Genomic DNA, 16,478 nt, shown 5'->3' on the forward strand with positions numbered 1-16,478 from the left:
GCACTGAGCTTCACTATGTTACCCAGAATGCACTGTGCTTCACTACGTTACCCAGAATGCACTGTGAGCTTCACTACGTTACCCAGAATGCACTGTGCTTCACTACGTTACCCAGAATGCACTGTGCTTCACTACGTTACCCAGAATGCACTGAGCTTCCCTACGTTTCCCAGAATGCACTGAGCTTCACTACGTTACCCAGAATGCACTGAGCTTCACTATGTTACCCAGAATGCACTGTGAGCTTCACTACGTTACCCAGAATGCACTGAGCTTCACTATGTTACCCAGAATGCACTGTGAGCTTCACTACGTTACCCAGAATGCACTGAGCTTCACTATGTTACCCAGAATGCACTGTGAGCTTCACAGCACATACTCCATTACCCACAGTGCACTGGGCCTGTCTCACCTCCAGCAGCTGCTCCTGTAATGTCAGCGTGTTGACCACGCGGATCCAGCGCGTCTTGGCTGACAGCAGCCCCACCTCGTAGTTGCGGTCCTTCCACCAGGGCTGGCCCAGGTCCGTGTCCCAGTCGGAGCGCGGCCCGCTGGGCGGCGTGTGCACGAAGCGCCCCTGGGGGTGTAGTACCGCTCGCAGCACGTCACAGGGTCCACAAACCTCAGGATCTGGAAAAACCACAAACAGCTCAGCTCCCAGCAGGTTCAAAGGTCACTGCTGAAATACATCCGTGATGGAAGCCAAGCCGGCGACCGGTTTCACTCACGTCTCTGGTCTTTGGGTCGAACCAGCTGCTGATGTCCTTCCCAGCACATTCTATGATGGGCAGCAGCAGCACGTCACCTGCAGGGGGGAGCAAAGGTCAGCCAAGGTCAACCGGGTCAGACAAGGTCAACCGGGTCAGACGAGGTCAACCGGGTCCATGACTCAGAAGGTTGAGAAAACAAAATATTCATATCAAATTGAATCACATCTCCTCATAATTACAATATGTTCCATTTGTTAACATGTAAACAGATTTAAGTTATGGATTCCTTTAAAAAGAATAAATCAATAAATCTACAGCAGCAGAAACAAATAAAACTGAATGATTCATTAAACTACATGGAGAACTGGGAAGAGATGAAATCCAGTTTTAAACTTTGTCCAAGTTTCTAAACATTAAGTTTAGAAATAAACCATAAAGCATTGAAATTGTTTTCAAATCCTCGAGTTATTAATAAAATATTCATCTGTTTAATTCTCACATATCTTTCCCTATAAACCATTTGATAGGAGAAAAGATTTAAAGTTTCTATTTGTAGAGATTCATTTTAATGTCCATTAATTTTCTTATTATGAGACCAGGATGAAATGTAAACAGTGTAATCACATTACTAGTAATGCACTAATTGATATTCAACACAAGTTGAGCGTCACATCCGGTCTGAGCCGGAACACCTGCAGCTCACCTGCGTGCTGCTGCATCAGCGGGGTCAGGTCGAACACTCTGCCCAGGAAGGAGACCCACAGGTCGGCCGCCGTGAAGTGGGAGGCCACCTCCGCGGGGGTGAAGAACCGGGGCCGCTTCCTCATTGTGTGTCCGGGCCGAACCGGGCCAGACATGGAGAAACCGGGCCGAACCGGGTTAAACCGAGATGAACCGGGCCGAACCGGGTCTCGGTTTGGGTTAGAAATACTTTTTCACTTTCTGCAGGTTTGTCGGTAGTTGCGTTGCCATGACAAGAGGAGGTGCGGCGGTTGCCGCGCTTTGTTTACCTTCCTGGCTGCAGGCCGCGGGGGCTCATGGGAGTTGTAGTGAAGCACCAGAACTCACCAACAAGTCCATTAAAAGGCTGTTATTGATCCGGAAGGGGAATGAAATGTTGCTCCAACTGGTTTTGATTCATAATTGCTAGTTTTTGTGGATATTGATGCTGTTTTTCTCCCGCCTCTTTATTTTAGTTATAAAATCTGAAACGTTTGTGAAATTCAAGAGATTAAACTGATATCTATTGTTTCATTAACGGACTCTATACATAATAGATAATCGATAAATGCTGCTCTACGTGTTGGTGTTCTCATTGAACCCACTCTCTCCGTGGACACACGTGGCACAGACTCAGGTCTTTTCACGAAGTTTCTCCAGTTGGACAAATGTGAACAGAACCATATCTCCCACCGAGTCCATCTGTCGGCCGCTGATTGGCTCAGCGCCGCGTCACTCAAACATTCTGCCCGCTGATTGGCTGAACCGCGAGCACTGCGGTCTGTGTTGATGTTGGGACGTCTCGTTGCTGAGGCATCGCGAGATTTGGACGGCAGGAAGCTGAAAGAGTCCCGAGTAGAAGCGGATAAACTAACGGTTCTGTTCTGCCGAAACCGAGCCGGTTCTAACCGGGTCACAAAGCGGAACACATGGCGTCCAATCGGCTTCTGTGGCTCGCCGCCGTCTGGTTCCTCAGCGCCGCGTGGGCCGAACAGCGGCAGCTCTCAGCAGGTAAGGCCGCTCCGCGGGCTGCTGGGGTCGGTCAGAAGGAGAGCGGAGAGCCGCTGGATCCGCTGGAGATCCGGAGATCCAGCGGATCCAGATCAACTGAGACTGGAGAGATTATTAATGAACTGAAGCAGAAAAGAAAAGGATTAAATCACAACTCAGTGAAGATGGAGGAGATTATGACCAGGAGGCAGAAAGTTCTGCTTTCAGGACGGATCTCCCCTGAAGGTCCAGAACCATTCTGGACCTGTCTCCGGAACCATTCTGGACCTGTCTCCGGAACCATTCTGGACTCTCCAGAACCGTTCTGGACCTCTAAAAATCTTAACCGTAATGATGATTGATCAGATGGATCACTGTTACCATGGCAACCCCTAATTCAGAGATGAATGTTTCTTGTTTTGTTGTTTTAACATAATAATAATAATAATAATAATAAGTAAACAGGTGAATAATAAGTGAGAATAATTACTGATGCTGAGCAGAGATCCATCAGGCTCTGGTTCTACTGGTTCTACTGGTTCCAGCAGATCACCTGGAGGACAGTAGAGCAGCTGATTCTGGGTCAGATCAGCCTTCCTCCTCCTCCTCCTCTTCCTCAGCAGGTTTCTGGTTTCAGACATTCAGAGCAGAGAAACTGGAGCTGCAGGACAACCAGGTGTTATTCACCTGCTCCTCCTCTTCCTCCTATCAGTACGGAGCATTCAGGTCAGAGGTCATGAACGAATGTGAAAACTTTACGCAGAAGGTCAGGGGTCAGCTCCAGGTGTGGGGGCCTCCAGCAGCCAATCAGAATGGAGGATCAGCTCTAGACCTGCAGCATCTAGATCTGCAGCATCTAGACCTGCAGCATCTAGACCTGCAGCATCTATATCTGCAGCATCTAGACCTGCAGCATCTAGACCTGCAGCATCCAGACCTGCAGCATCTAGACCTGCAGCATCTATATCTGCAGCATCCAGACCTGCAGCATCTAGACCTGCAGCATCCAGACCTGCAGCATCTAGACCTGCAGCATCTAGATTGACTCTCTGTGTCTCTGCTGTAGAAAACCTGCTGGTCGTTACCGCAGCAACGGAGGAGACGGACGGTTTCAGGCGCTTCGTGAAAACGGCGGCGCAGTTCAACTACAGCCTGAAGGTGAGACCAGAACCAGAACTCTGGCCGGCTGACCCCGCTGACCTTTGACCCCTGCTGACCTCTGACCCCGCTGACCTCTGGCAGGTGCTGGGCCTCGGGGAGGAGTGGAAGGGCGGAGACGTGGCCCGGACGGTGGGCGGAGGTCAGAAGGTCAGGTGGCTGAAGGAGGAGCTGCTGAAGCATTCAGAGGACCAGCAGCTGGTCGTCATGTTCGTGGACAGGTAGCCTTCATCGCTGCTCCTCTTCCTCATCGCTGCTCCTCTTCCTCATCGCTGCTCCTCTTCCTCATCACTGCTCCTCTTCCTCATTGCTGCTCCTCTTCCTCATCTCTGCTCCTCTTCCTCATCACTGCTCCTCTTCCTCATCTCTGCTCCTCTTCCTCATCACTGCTCCTCTTCCTCATCTGCTCCTCTTCCTCATCTCTGCTCGGTGATGCTCTGATCGCCATGGCAGCCAGCCTGCAGCCAGAGGCATTATGGGATGCTTTGGCTCAAAGTGGCAGCGACTCGATAAAATACAGAAAAATAAAATAATAAATATTCCTTCTATCAGCTCAAACTGGACCGGGACCGGTTCTGTCTAACCGGGTCTAACCGGGCCTCTGCTCGTCTCTGCAGCTACGATGTGATTCTGGCGGCCGGTCCAGACGAGCTTCTGACCCGGTTCTCCTCTCTGGGCCACCGGGTCGTTTTCTCTGCCGAGGGGTTCTGCTGGCCCGACCAGCGCCTGGCCTCCAAGTACCCCCAGGTGCATTCTGGGAAGCGCTACCTGAACTCTGGAGGTGAGGTTCTGCGGTTCTGCGGTTCTGTGGTTCTGTGGTTCTGGTCCGCTGACCTGCGGTTCTGTCCAGGATTCATCGGGTTCTCCTCGGACCTGGCCGCCATCGTCCAGCAGTGGAAGTTCAGGGACAACGACGACGACCAGCTGTTCTACACCCGGATCTACCTGGACCAGAAGCAGAGGGTAACCGGGTCAGAACCGGGCCGGCAGGCGGCAGCGGCCGCACAGAACCCGACTGATGCTGTGCTGTGTTTCAGACCCGGTTCAACATGACTCTGGACCACCGATCCCAGATCTTCCAGAACCTCAACGGCGCCATCGGTGAGTCTGGACGGTTCTGGTCCGGTTCTGGACCTGTCCAGAACCGGACCTCGCTGGTTCTGACCGGCTCTCTCCCCAGACGAGGTTGTCCTGAAGTTTGAGAGGTCAAAGGTCAGAGTGAGGAACGTGGCCTACGACACGCTTCCTGTGGTTATCCACGGCAACGGACCCACCAAGGTAACGGCCAATCAGAGGGCTCCGCTGTGATGGCAACAGGAAGTTGTACCGTTGCCATAGCAACTCCTGTCTCCCGTCCGCAGCTGCAGCTCAACTACCTGGGAAACTACGTCCCAACGGCCTGGACCTACGAACACGGCTGTGGAGGCTGCGACGACGACCTGCTGTCGCTGGGCGACCGCCAGGTAAGGGGGGGAGGGGGGCTCTACAGGGGGGGGCACAGGTTTGGGGGAGGTCTACAGGGGGAGGGGGTCTATAGAGGTCCTCTCTGACTGTCTCTCCCCGCAGGACGCAGACCTCCCTCTGGTCTTCCTGGCCGTCTTCATCGAACATCCGACTCCCTTCATGGACGAGTTCCTGGAGCGTCTGGCCACCATGAGCTACAGCAAGACCCGGATCCGGCTCTTCATCCACAACAACGTACGGTTCTGGTTCTGGACCCGGCTCCGGTTCTGACCCGGCTCTGGTTCTGGTTCTGACCCGTCCTGTCCTGCAGGTCGTGTACCCATGAGCAACACATCCACGGTTCTGGAGCGCCACAGGGTTCTGTTCCCTGACGCGGTTCTGGTCGGACCTGAGGAGAACCTGCCAGAGGAGAAGGCCAGAACCATGGCGATGTGAGTGCAGAACCGGGTCTGGGCCGGTGCCGGTTCTGGTCGGCTCTAACCCTGTCTGTGTGCAGCGAGGCGTGCCAGAAGAACCCGGCCTGCGATTACTTCTTCAGCATCGACTCGGACGTGGCGCTGACCAACCCGGACACGCTCCAGATCCTCATAGAGGAGAACAAGTAGGTTCTGGTCCGGCCCGGTTCTGTCCGGGTCGAGGCCGCTCTGACCGGGTCTCCGTGTTCCGCCCCAGGTCCGTCGCCCCCATGCTGTCCAAACACGGCAAACTGTGGAGCAACTTCTGGGGCGCTCTGAGTCCGGACGGGTTCTACTCGCGCTCCGAGGATTACATCGAGATCGTCCAGGGCAAGAGGGTGTAAGTCCTGCTGCTGCGCCACGGTACCGGACCGGACCGCTGGTTCTGCTCAGCAGGTCTGAGTCATACGGTCAGGTTCTGATGGTGGGCGGGGCTTCTGCAGCCGATGATACTGGACAGGAAGTGATGTCAGTTCTAACCTGTGTCGGGACCGGTTCCGACCCAGTATTTGTTGGGACCGGTTCCAACCCAGGTTCTGACCCGGTCTCTGTCCCCAGCGGGCTCTGGAACGTCCCCTACATCACCCAGGTCTACCTGGTGAAGGGCGTCCTGCGGTCCAAACTGTCCCAGGTCAGCCTGTTTGTGGACGAAGGAATGGACCCGGACATGGTGTTCTGCAGAACCATCAGGGACCAGGTAACGCCGCAGGCTTAGTACCGGAACCCGGTCCGATTCCTCTGGACCGACTCACCGGCGCCACCGTGTGTCCTCAGGGCGTCTTCATGTTCGTCTCCAACCGAGACGAGTTCGGCCGGCTGGTGGCATCCGCCACCTTCAACACGTCCAGACTCCCACCCGGACATGTGGCAGATCTTCGACAACCCGCTGGTCAGAACCGGACCGGAGGTCCGCCGGGTTCTGGTGGGGGGCTGGGACTGAGTCTGTCTGTCTCTGTCCCTGCAGGACTGGCGGAGAAGTACATCCACGAGAACTACTCCAAGATCTTTGAGGAGGGCAGCGGCGTGGTGGAGCAGGTACTGGAGCAGGAACCGGACTGGGCCTGTGGGCCTGAGCCAGGCGGTTCTGGTGTAAACTGGGCCTCTAATGTCCTCTGCTCTGTCCTCCAGCCCTGTCCAGATGTCTACTGGTTTCCAGCTTTCTCTGAGAAGATGTGTGATCACATGGTGGAGACCATGGAGGACTTCGGCCAGTGGTCCGGAGGGTCCCACAAGGTACCGCCGCTCCCTGAGAGCCAGGAGGTTCCTCAGGGGTTCTGACAGGTTCTGGTTCTGTCCCTCCAGGACGAGCGTCTGGCCGGCGGCTACGAGAACGTCCCCACCGTGGACATCCACATGAACCAGGTCGGCTTCGAGAAGGAGTGGCTCAAGTTCTCAAGGACTACATCGCCCCCGTCACCGAGAAGCTCTACCCTGGATACTACCCCAAGGTAGGAGCCCAACCGGGCCTGAAGGTGTTACTGTAAGGTAGGAGCCCAACCGGGCCTGAAGGTTTTACCCCAAGGTAGGAGCCCAACCGGGCCTGGAGGTGTTACTGTAAGGTAGGAACCCAACCGGGCCTGGAGGTGTTACTGTAAGGTAGGAGCCCAACCGGGCCTGAAGGTGTTACTGTAAGGTAGGAGCCCAACCGGGCCTGAAGGTGTACTGTAAGGTAGGAGCCCAACCGGGCCTGGAGGTGTTACTGTAAGGTAGGAGCCCAACCGGGCCTGGAGTGTTACTGTAAGGTAGGAGCCCAACCGGGTTAAAAGGTTCTGAAAGCGAGTGAGTCCGGCGCTGCAGGAACGGCCGTTGTCAAGTTTCTCCTGGTTTGATTTCACTGAGCATTCCCAACTTGAAAAGGATTATCTTTTTGTGAAATATAACTGGGGTTCACTCAAGAGTCTTCATTTTAGTTAGATTTATTTTATATGCTCCATCATACAGGTGAAAGCCCTCAAAGAAACAGAAAACATCTAAATTACATTGTGAACTCAACAGGACAAATACACTGTGAAAACTCAAAATACATCTCCACTGATTTAAATCATTTAATTCTACAGTATAATAAATATTAAGCATTTTATAGTAAAATTAAACAAATAAATTAGCATTCTCTATCAATATTTGTTCTGCTTTAACTAATAAACACCAAGTGCATATAAATATATAATTTTTTATTTTATTTTTTCATTAAAACAATCAAACAGTTAGAGTCCATGTAAAACAGTATTAGGAGCTTACCGGCTGTCCTTCACAGTTTTTTTTAAGATTTGCACAGTTTGCATGCGATCAGCACTGTTTGTCACTCATGCTGTGCCTCTCACTCTCTCAAACAAGAGTCAGAGGTCAGCCACATCCTAAAATACACTTTTCCTATTGCCAGGAGACTCCACCTGGTTCTCATCTGTAGCAGGCAGAGCATAAAGAAGCAGCAAAAGGGAAGCGGCGTCCTGGCAGTTCACCAGAACACCTCCCACTCGATCTTTCCAAGGAATCGATGGAGAAATCGCAGAATAAATTCCTGTGAACTGCTTTTCAGTTTTATATTTGTTCCTCCACTGGCAATAGAACCACCAGGCGCCGAACATCTCTATGCAGGACTGTAGTTTGTGCAGGTTCTTTTAGGACTCCAGACTAAGGCTGGCTTGGTATGAGTCTTGTCACAGGAACGCAGGAGCTTTGGATGACTTTGACATTCACATCCTTACAATGCCCTTTGCATCCGAGTTGACGCTCACAACTCGTCCTAACTTGAATTGGCCCCGCACTGCATTTTGGTCACATAGCCAAACAATATCGCCAGCTGTGACATTTCAATGTAATGTGTGCAATTTGTTTCTCACAAATAAGTTTTGGACCAGAAAGCTGGCTCCATGGTCTCCAGAATCTATTGACATGATGCTGCATCTCTCTGAGTCTTTTATACGGGTAGCTTGCAAAGTCGAATGTTCTGATGTCACCGTTTGGAGAGGCCCGTCCTAAGAGGAGTGAGTTGGGTGATACATACAAGATGCAATCTTCACGGCTCTGTACCTGGGCATCAATAGGACGCTCGTTGGCGAGATTAGCAGCAAGTTGGAATGTAGTCTGAAGCTCATTGTAATTGAGGCCAGTGTTGGTGCCCAAACGCTGCAGTGCTTCTTAATGATGCGGACGGCAGCTTCAGCAGCTCCATTGCGATGAGGCGAGTCAGCTGGATTAATTATCCACTCCCATTGGGTGCCTTTTGAGCAGATATCTCCTCTATTGCATCTTTGTCTTGGGAATCCAGGAACTGATACAGCTCTTTTAATACAGACTTGACACCAATGAAATGTGTTCCTGGATCAGACCAGATCTTCTTTGGATGTCCTCTAACTGCAGTGAATCGTTGGTAAGTCATTAAGAAGCTCTCTGTTGACATCGTGTCTACCAGTCTACATGGACAGCCCTGCTGGCCATGCAGCTGAAAACAACACCCCACACTTTCATGGAGACTCTTTTCTTGACAACATCCTTGACAAGGTATGGTCCAAAGAGGTCAACTGCTGTGTACTCAACGGGGCTGCAGGTTTGGTTCTTTCAGGAGGTAAATCCCCCATTATTTGTTGGCATCTTCTTGCTTTATACTTTTGCAGACAAGACAGTTTTCCACTACTTTTTTGGCAATTCTCCTCCCTCGAATGACCCAGCCTTTTCTGCTCATTTTCAGCAGGGTTGCAGCCACTCTTTCATTGTGTGCCTCTTGAGCCAACAAATTAGAGACCCATGCATCAGATGGTAGAAGGGGGACTGCCATGCCGTCGTCTCCAAAACAATGGATTCTCCCACCACAGACTAATAATCAGTTTCTGCCTCTCGGTACACCACCAGGCGGTCTGTAGTGGTAGCTGGAAAGGTTACCCCCTTGAGCAGCAAGACAGATGTCTCTCAAGACATCCTGTCGTTCGGAAGCAGTAATGACTCCACTTGTTGGCACAGCCTCCCACTTTGGTGGCTTATGGACTTGTTTCCAGACATACATTTTCTGGCAGCTCTCCACATTAAAGAAACAGTCTTGACCAGAGACATTAGGCTACTGAACCGCCTTTCATCCACCAAGTTTTGTACAGCTGCTCGAGCAGGAGGTCTCCGCTTAGAACTTTGCCCAGAACTTTTATCTTTCTTTGCTTGGGCTCTGGTGACTGCTGCTGCAAATGTCTTCTTTTGCATATTATTAATGCTTTCTCGAGCTGCAGTAGAGACCTCTTTTGCAGACATAATGGGCCACTCACTCAGGGAGGTGTATAAATTTTGGTTCTTCTTGCCACTCTGAATTAACATCGAGTTCTCTTGGTCCAGCTCCTCGAGTGATGATGTCGGCTATGTTGAGTTGTCCAGGGATCCACCACCAGTCTTGTAACTGTGTACTGCTTTGAATTTCTCCTATTCTATTAGCGAAGAAGGTTCGAAATCCATAGCTCTCACGCTGAATGGCTCCAAGAATTGTTTGACTGTCCAATAAATGGTACCACGGCTGATCTTCATATGGGCATGCTGCTCATAATATTTTTTAAGACGACTTGCAAAGACCGCACCACAAAGCTCTGCTTTGACTGCATCTGCATTCTGGTTTAGAGGCGTCAACTTTGCTTTTGACTCCACTAGTCGAACTGTTATCTGTTTGCAGCAGTTCCACCGTAAGTAGAGAACAGCACCATATGAGTTTTCACTGCCATCTGAAAAGGTAATTGCAATGGGTTCAGTAGTGACATCTGGAGGAGTAAGAGCTCTTGGAAATGCAATTTTACTTAGCTGTACATACTCCTCAAATAGATCAACCGCATCTCTGTGGAGATCATCAGATAAGGGAAGGTCCCATGTCTCTCTGACAATGTTACAATTTGGTTTTGCCTCTTGGAATGCTCTTCGGACCAAAATGGCCCCTTTTGCTTTGCTGGTGTTGTCAGGCCGATTGGGTCATATAACCCAGCTACTTGACTCAACAGTTCACGCCGTGTCAATGGGTGTGGTGTCTTTATCCGTACTTCCTCTAGCAGCAAGTCTTGGCCAAGTCTCATTTTTTTCTTTCGCTTGGAGAAATTGATTCTCACCATGACGTGCAACTTGTCTTCATTTGCGATGTAACCAAGGCCAAGTGCCTTATTGTTCTCCTCCTTCAGTTGATTTGGCAGGACAATCATCTGTGGTGATGTCCCCAGTTTCTCTTCCTTATTTTTGCCAGAGAAGACCCATGGTTTTAGCTCAAATCCTCCTGCTTTTAGAATCAACTCTACATTCTTTGTGATGACCTTAAGTCTTTTGCGGCAGTTGTGGGATGTTAATATGTCATCAACATAGCTGTGTTCATGCAATACTTGATGTTCATCTTTCATGCTGCTGAATTGAGGAAGGTTAGCTGTCTCTCTCATGGCGAGTTGTGCTATACAACCTGCTGGTTTGTCCCCAATGTTTACCCGTGTAATTGCATACTCCTCCAACTCCTCATCCTCTGAATCACGCCACAAGAAGCGATGCAGATGGACTTCCCGCTCCTCAAGCCAGACAGAATCGTACATTTTTCTGATGTCTCCCAGAGCAGCATAAGACCCCTGGTGGAACTTGAGGAGGACATCAGGACCTTTCAACAACAGATCATTTAGACTTTGGCCTTTATACTTTTGACTGCTGTTCCAGACGAGTCTCACAGGGGTTGTAACAGAATGTGGATTGGGAGCGATGAGATGGCTTATATACCAGACAGGTCCTTTCCAGGTGTTTAAAACCTCTTCAGTCAGCTTTTTTGCAGCCTGTCGGTCAACCATTTCATGAACTTGAGCACTGTAAGTCTTTTTCCACAGTGGTTCCTTGGCTAGTTGTTTCCGTTCTGAGAAAAGTTGCCTCCACTGCTTTTTTGTTGTTTGGTAATGTGGAGGGCTCCTCAAACCATGGATAGCTTGCATGCCAATGGGGATTATCGCTGTGGTCATCAGCACCAGCATATGTCAGTCCACTCTTTACCACTTCTAATTCTCTTTCTTCAGCCAAGGTCATTTCTTTGCCACCGGGCTGGCAGTTGCCACAGCGGCACCCTCCACATTTTGGGGTGCAAGCAGCACCAATGCTGTCCCACTTCCACCATTCAAGGAAATCACGAGTGGTAGCTGCAGAGCTAAAATGTTTGATGGTAGATGAGGAGCACACATGCTCTTTGTACATCACTGCAGCGGTTCTCATTGACCGGGCAAAGTGGGTTCTGGATTGGTGTGATGTGAATGTAGCCTCTTCAAACAGCTCAGGGTGGTTCCTGCGACTGTCTTTCCCAGTGGTCCATCCCATAATACAAGATCTCCTACAGCACGTATCTTCTGTGGAACCAGCCGACCTTCTTTGTGACTTATTAACAGCTGTATCTGTCTTGGTCTCATGAGTTCACTAAAGGGATGTCTGGGAAGAACTTTTGAAGTGCTTTCTCAGTTACATGTTGATGGATGTCTGCAATGCTGTCCAAACCATAGCAGAGGAGTTGGTGGGACTTGAAGTTTCCCCTTTCTGTTCTGACCCGGATCTTTAGGAGGTACCGTCTTGTGGTAACTTGAACTTTCATTCTTCCTACACCGTGGACAACCAGGGTTATGGCTTCACTTCTCAGGTTTAATTGATCGGCTGCATCATGTGTTATATAGTTGGTGTCTGATGCTAGATCAATTAGAGTCCCAATCTTTTGTCCTGCATTAGCTGTGACCTCTAATAGCATCATGATGACAGGCCACTCCACCAAACCATTCTTTGCTAGAAGGTTGGGCTGATTGGACACAGATGTTTTAGCCACTGCATTACAAAAGACATGACGGCACTTTTCTGCCTGTTCAGGTGGGAGGCCTTTAATGAAATCTTCTTGAGCTTGGGTGTAGCGGCCTGCCGCTTCACCTCCCACTGTAATGTCTTTGCGCCTCTGGATAGAATGCTCTCGGGCCACATCTGCCCTTGGACAGAGATAATAATGGTGCTCTGCAGTGTGTTGCTCCTTGCAGTCTGATCTTCTGCACAGAAATTCAGTTTTACAGTTCTCATACTCATTGTGAATCTCAATGATTCACAATGACTGAATCATTGTGAATCAAAAGACAGCTTCCTTCTTTTCTGGCAGCTTGAGCATACGAAACTTTCTACAGAAATACAGCCTTTTTCTGTTTCCCGTCTCCACAAACCACACATCCTTGAGACATGTTTGTTGACTGAATAGAAGTTCTGGTTCGGGCTTGCCGTGATTCAGACCTTGGTTTTGACTCCTCATCCTTCAATTGATCCAGCTTTTCATAAATTGCTTCTTGACCTTGAAGAAATTTCAGGAGGTAGTCAAATCTTTTGTCATGTTCAGCCTCAGTCCCTTTACTGGCTATATGGAGAAGCCATTCCTTTTTCAGGCTGTCTGGAAGTTTACTCTCTATTGCTTTTGTTATAAGGGGGTTCTTTATAGCACCAGTTGCACCAAGCTCTTCAAGATCTGTCAGAGCCTTTTCAACAGTTTGAATTAGCTCAACAATCTTCCTGGGCTGGTTGCCTTTAACTGGTGGAACTTTTTGAAGCTCCTCCATTATTCCAGGGCAATAGTTGTTTTATTTCCAAAGCGATTCTCTAGAACCGGAATATTTCATCAGCTGTTGTGTAAGTTGTGAGACGATGGTCTCGTACTATTTTCTCATCCACACTATCGAGAAGATGATACTTTTAACCTCTTTTGATCCAGTAGGTTCTCCCTGCATCTGGAGCGCTTCCAATCTTTCTTCCACTGATAAAACCCTCTACACACCCCAGTGAATTTTGGTAGAGCAGCAGGCTTTAGTTTAATGGCTGGGGCCACAGGAAAACTCATAGAAGTGCTTAACCTTTTGGTCCCTTCTTTGGTTTGTTCTTCAATAAATTCTGCTTTTCTTAAAGTTAGTTTTGGTAATATGGTCTCAAGAGCTCTGATACGACTCTGAAACTGATGTTGCTCTGCATGAGGAGCCCAGCACTTCCAATGTTTATGCGCTGCCTTTGCTGTCTTTACAAGTTCTTGCAGATGCTCTATCATGAACCCATATGCATCTGTGCTTTTACTTGGATTCACAGTGCTCACATAATCTGCGTGTGACTCTGCAGTTGTTATAGCTTGTGTCAGTTCATATTCCCCAAAATTTTCCCATAATGTCTTTTGTATTAGATTTTTAGCTCTTGCATTTTTTTCTCACATTCTGTGGTTGTTTTATCCAAATCAGCCTTTTGTTGTTCACTTAACACCTCTGGATCTGGATTTTCAGCAGCATATTGTTCTGCAACATCATCATTGGCTTCAAGGACTTTACTGGCTTCTACTGTGAGCTTTGTGAATTTGTCCCTGAGCTCTTCCTCAGACATCATTGTATGCATTCGTAGCACATTATTGGCTAAACGGGAGAATTGACGCTTCACTGTTGCTCTAGCACTCTTCAACTGCTCTAACACTACTGAGTCAGCCATTTTGATTTTAGCAGCAGGGCAAACAACAATCTTGATGTCTCTTTGAGGACACGTTTGGTCCAGCCAACAACTCTTAGTTTCCTCCAGTCTTTAGACTGCGGGTTTTCACTGTCAAGTTTCTCCTGGTTTGATTTCACTGAGCATTCCCAACTTGAAAAGGATTATCTTATTTGTGAAATATAACTGGGGTTCACTCAAGGAGTCTTCATTTTAGTTAGATTTATTTTTATATGATGCTCCAATCATACAGGCGAAAACCCTCAAAAGAAACAGAAACATCTAAATTAGATTGTGAACTCAACAGGACAAAATACTGTGAAAACTCAAAATACATCTCCACTGATTTAAATCATTTAATTCTACAGTATAATAAATATTAAGCATTTTTATAGTAAAATTACACAAATAAATTAGCATTCTCTATCAATATTTGTTCTGCTTTAACTAATAAACACCAAGTGCATATAAATATATACTTTTTTATTTTATTTTTTTTCATTAAAACAATCAAACAGTTAGAGTCCATGTAAAACAGTATTAGGAGCTTACCGGCTGTCCTTCACAGTTTTTTTAAGATTTGCACAGTTTGCATATGATCAGCACTGTTTGTCACTCATGCTGTGCCTCTCACTCTCTCAAACAAGAGTCAGAGGTCAGCCACATCCTAAAATACACTTTTCCGATTGCCAGGAGATTGACTCCACCTGGTTCTCATCTGTAGCAGGCAGAGCATAAAGAAGCAGCAAAAGGGGAGAGGCGTCCTGGCAGTTCACCAGAACAGCCGTCCTCAACAGAAAGAAGGTTTAAAACATGATGAATGCAATCAGACATAAGAGGAAATGAGTTTAAAGTGTTTCCTGAACTGGCCCATCGTTTCACTGCCGGGTTTAGATCAGAGCAGATATTTTGTTCTTTTCTCTTATTTTAAACGGTTTGGTTCTGTTTGTATCCATGCTGGGTCGTATTTAGTTCCCACCTCAAAGGGAAAAGAAACCCATCATTATTTTAGCTGAAACGTCCACTCCGCAGGCTAATGCTAACTTTAGCTTTATCAAAATATGTCCATAATATCGCTGTAATAAATGACCCAAGCTAGCTGCTGCTGCAGCTAAATGTCACCATGTTGTCATTAGCATGCTAAAGCTACAAAGAGCTGCATTAGCATGCTGATGTTAGCGTGATTCTTTATAAATGCTAGCATTGTAGTGCTAACTTTAAGCTAGCATGCTAATCCCCCACAGGCCCACTCCATCATGAACTTTGTGGTCCGGTACCGTCCAGACGAGCAGCCGTCTCTGCGGCCGCATCACGACTCGTCCACCTTCACCATCAACATCGCGCTGAACAGGAAGGGCATCGACTACCAGGTACCCGACCTCTGTCTGACCCGACCTCTGTCTGACCCGACCTCTGTCTGACCCCTATCTGACCCGACCTCTGTCTGACCTCTATCTGACCTCTGTCTGACCTCTGTCTGACCCGACCTCTGTCTGACCTCTGTCTGACCCGACCTCTGCCTGACCTCTGTCTGACCTCTGTCTGACCCTGTGGTTCCTGTGTTTCGCAGGGCGGAGGCTGCCGGTTCCTGCGCTACGACTGTAAGGTGGAGTCTCCCAGGAAGGGCTGGTCCTTCATGCACCCCGGCCGCCTCACCCACTACCACGAGGGCCTGCCCACCACCCAGGGCACCGCTACATCATGGTGTCCTTCGTCGACCCCTGATGACCCAGGGGGGCGTGAGTCGTGGTGGTGGACCTGAACGCATCATCACCATCAAACGGACAGAAAAAACACGTCACACTTCCCGGCCCTGAACGCATCGCGGCCGAGCTTTCACAATAAGAGTCTTTAATCAGAGGTCACTGTGCTGCTGTACCTGAGTCTCCAGGTGTGTGTGTGTGTGTGTGTGTGTGTGTGTGTGTGCGTGTGCGTGTGTGTGTGTGTTCAGGACTTTAACTCATCAGGGGGCGCTCTGTCACATAGTGACCTGCAGCAAGTTACCATGGTGACGCTCCAGCATCCAATCACCATTTGACCCAAAGAGGTTCTGATTGGACGATCGTTATTATTTATGGGATGTTTAGACTTTACGGTTACCGGGGCAACGCTAGAGGGTTTTATACTGTTGTAAATGTTTAGCTGTGAGGTTCTGGTTCTGGACCGGTTCTGTCTGGAGGACGCAGAACAAACCGCTCTAAGTTATTTGTTTCAAGGAACTGAATAAAGTTTTAGTAAGCTGAGCTGTGATTGGTCGGTTTCGCCCCGACAGTTCGCCGTCTCCAGTTTGTCCTCCATGTTTTCTGCTGGAATATTCCTGGTTTCAGAACCGACCCGCCGGACCTGCTGGTGGAGCCTGGAGCAGCCGGGTCCAGTTCGGTCCGCATTCAGCTCCTCTGGTTCCCCATTGGATCAAAGTTGGATGTTTAAAATGTAAAAAGAAGCAGCTTGGAAATCATTAAATATTCGTTTGATGAGTTAAATATCAAGATTCACAAATGAAATTAACTGAAGTAGCGCCGCGGGT

At 48.9% G+C, this 16,478-nt stretch overlaps 1 protein-coding gene and 1 pseudogene across 1 annotated transcript in view; one reads left to right on the top strand and one right to left on the bottom strand.

The window, feature by feature from the left end:
* Positions 1–1,854, bottom strand: part of LOC129355272 (cytochrome b5 domain-containing protein 1-like) — a 3,037-nt gene extending 1,183 nt beyond the window's left edge. The window contains 4 exon segments of the mRNA XM_055024794.1: positions 413–579; positions 582–630; positions 729–805; positions 1,414–1,854. Coding sequence (XP_054880769.1) covers positions 413–579; positions 582–630; positions 729–805; positions 1,414–1,567 — 447 coding nt within the window. The 5' untranslated portion in view covers positions 1,568–1,854.
* A 476-nt stretch (positions 1,855–2,330) lies between these two features.
* On the top strand, positions 2,331–15,691 carry LOC129355284 (multifunctional procollagen lysine hydroxylase and glycosyltransferase LH3-like; annotated as a pseudogene).
* The last annotated feature ends 787 nt before the right edge of the window (positions 15,692–16,478 follow it).

Source organism: Poeciliopsis prolifica, unplaced genomic scaffold (genome assembly GCF_027474105.1).
Source record: "Poeciliopsis prolifica strain line A6 unplaced genomic scaffold, Auburn_PproV2 SCAFFOLD128, whole genome shotgun sequence".
Lineage (NCBI taxonomy): Eukaryota > Metazoa > Chordata > Actinopteri > Cyprinodontiformes > Poeciliidae > Poeciliopsis > Poeciliopsis prolifica.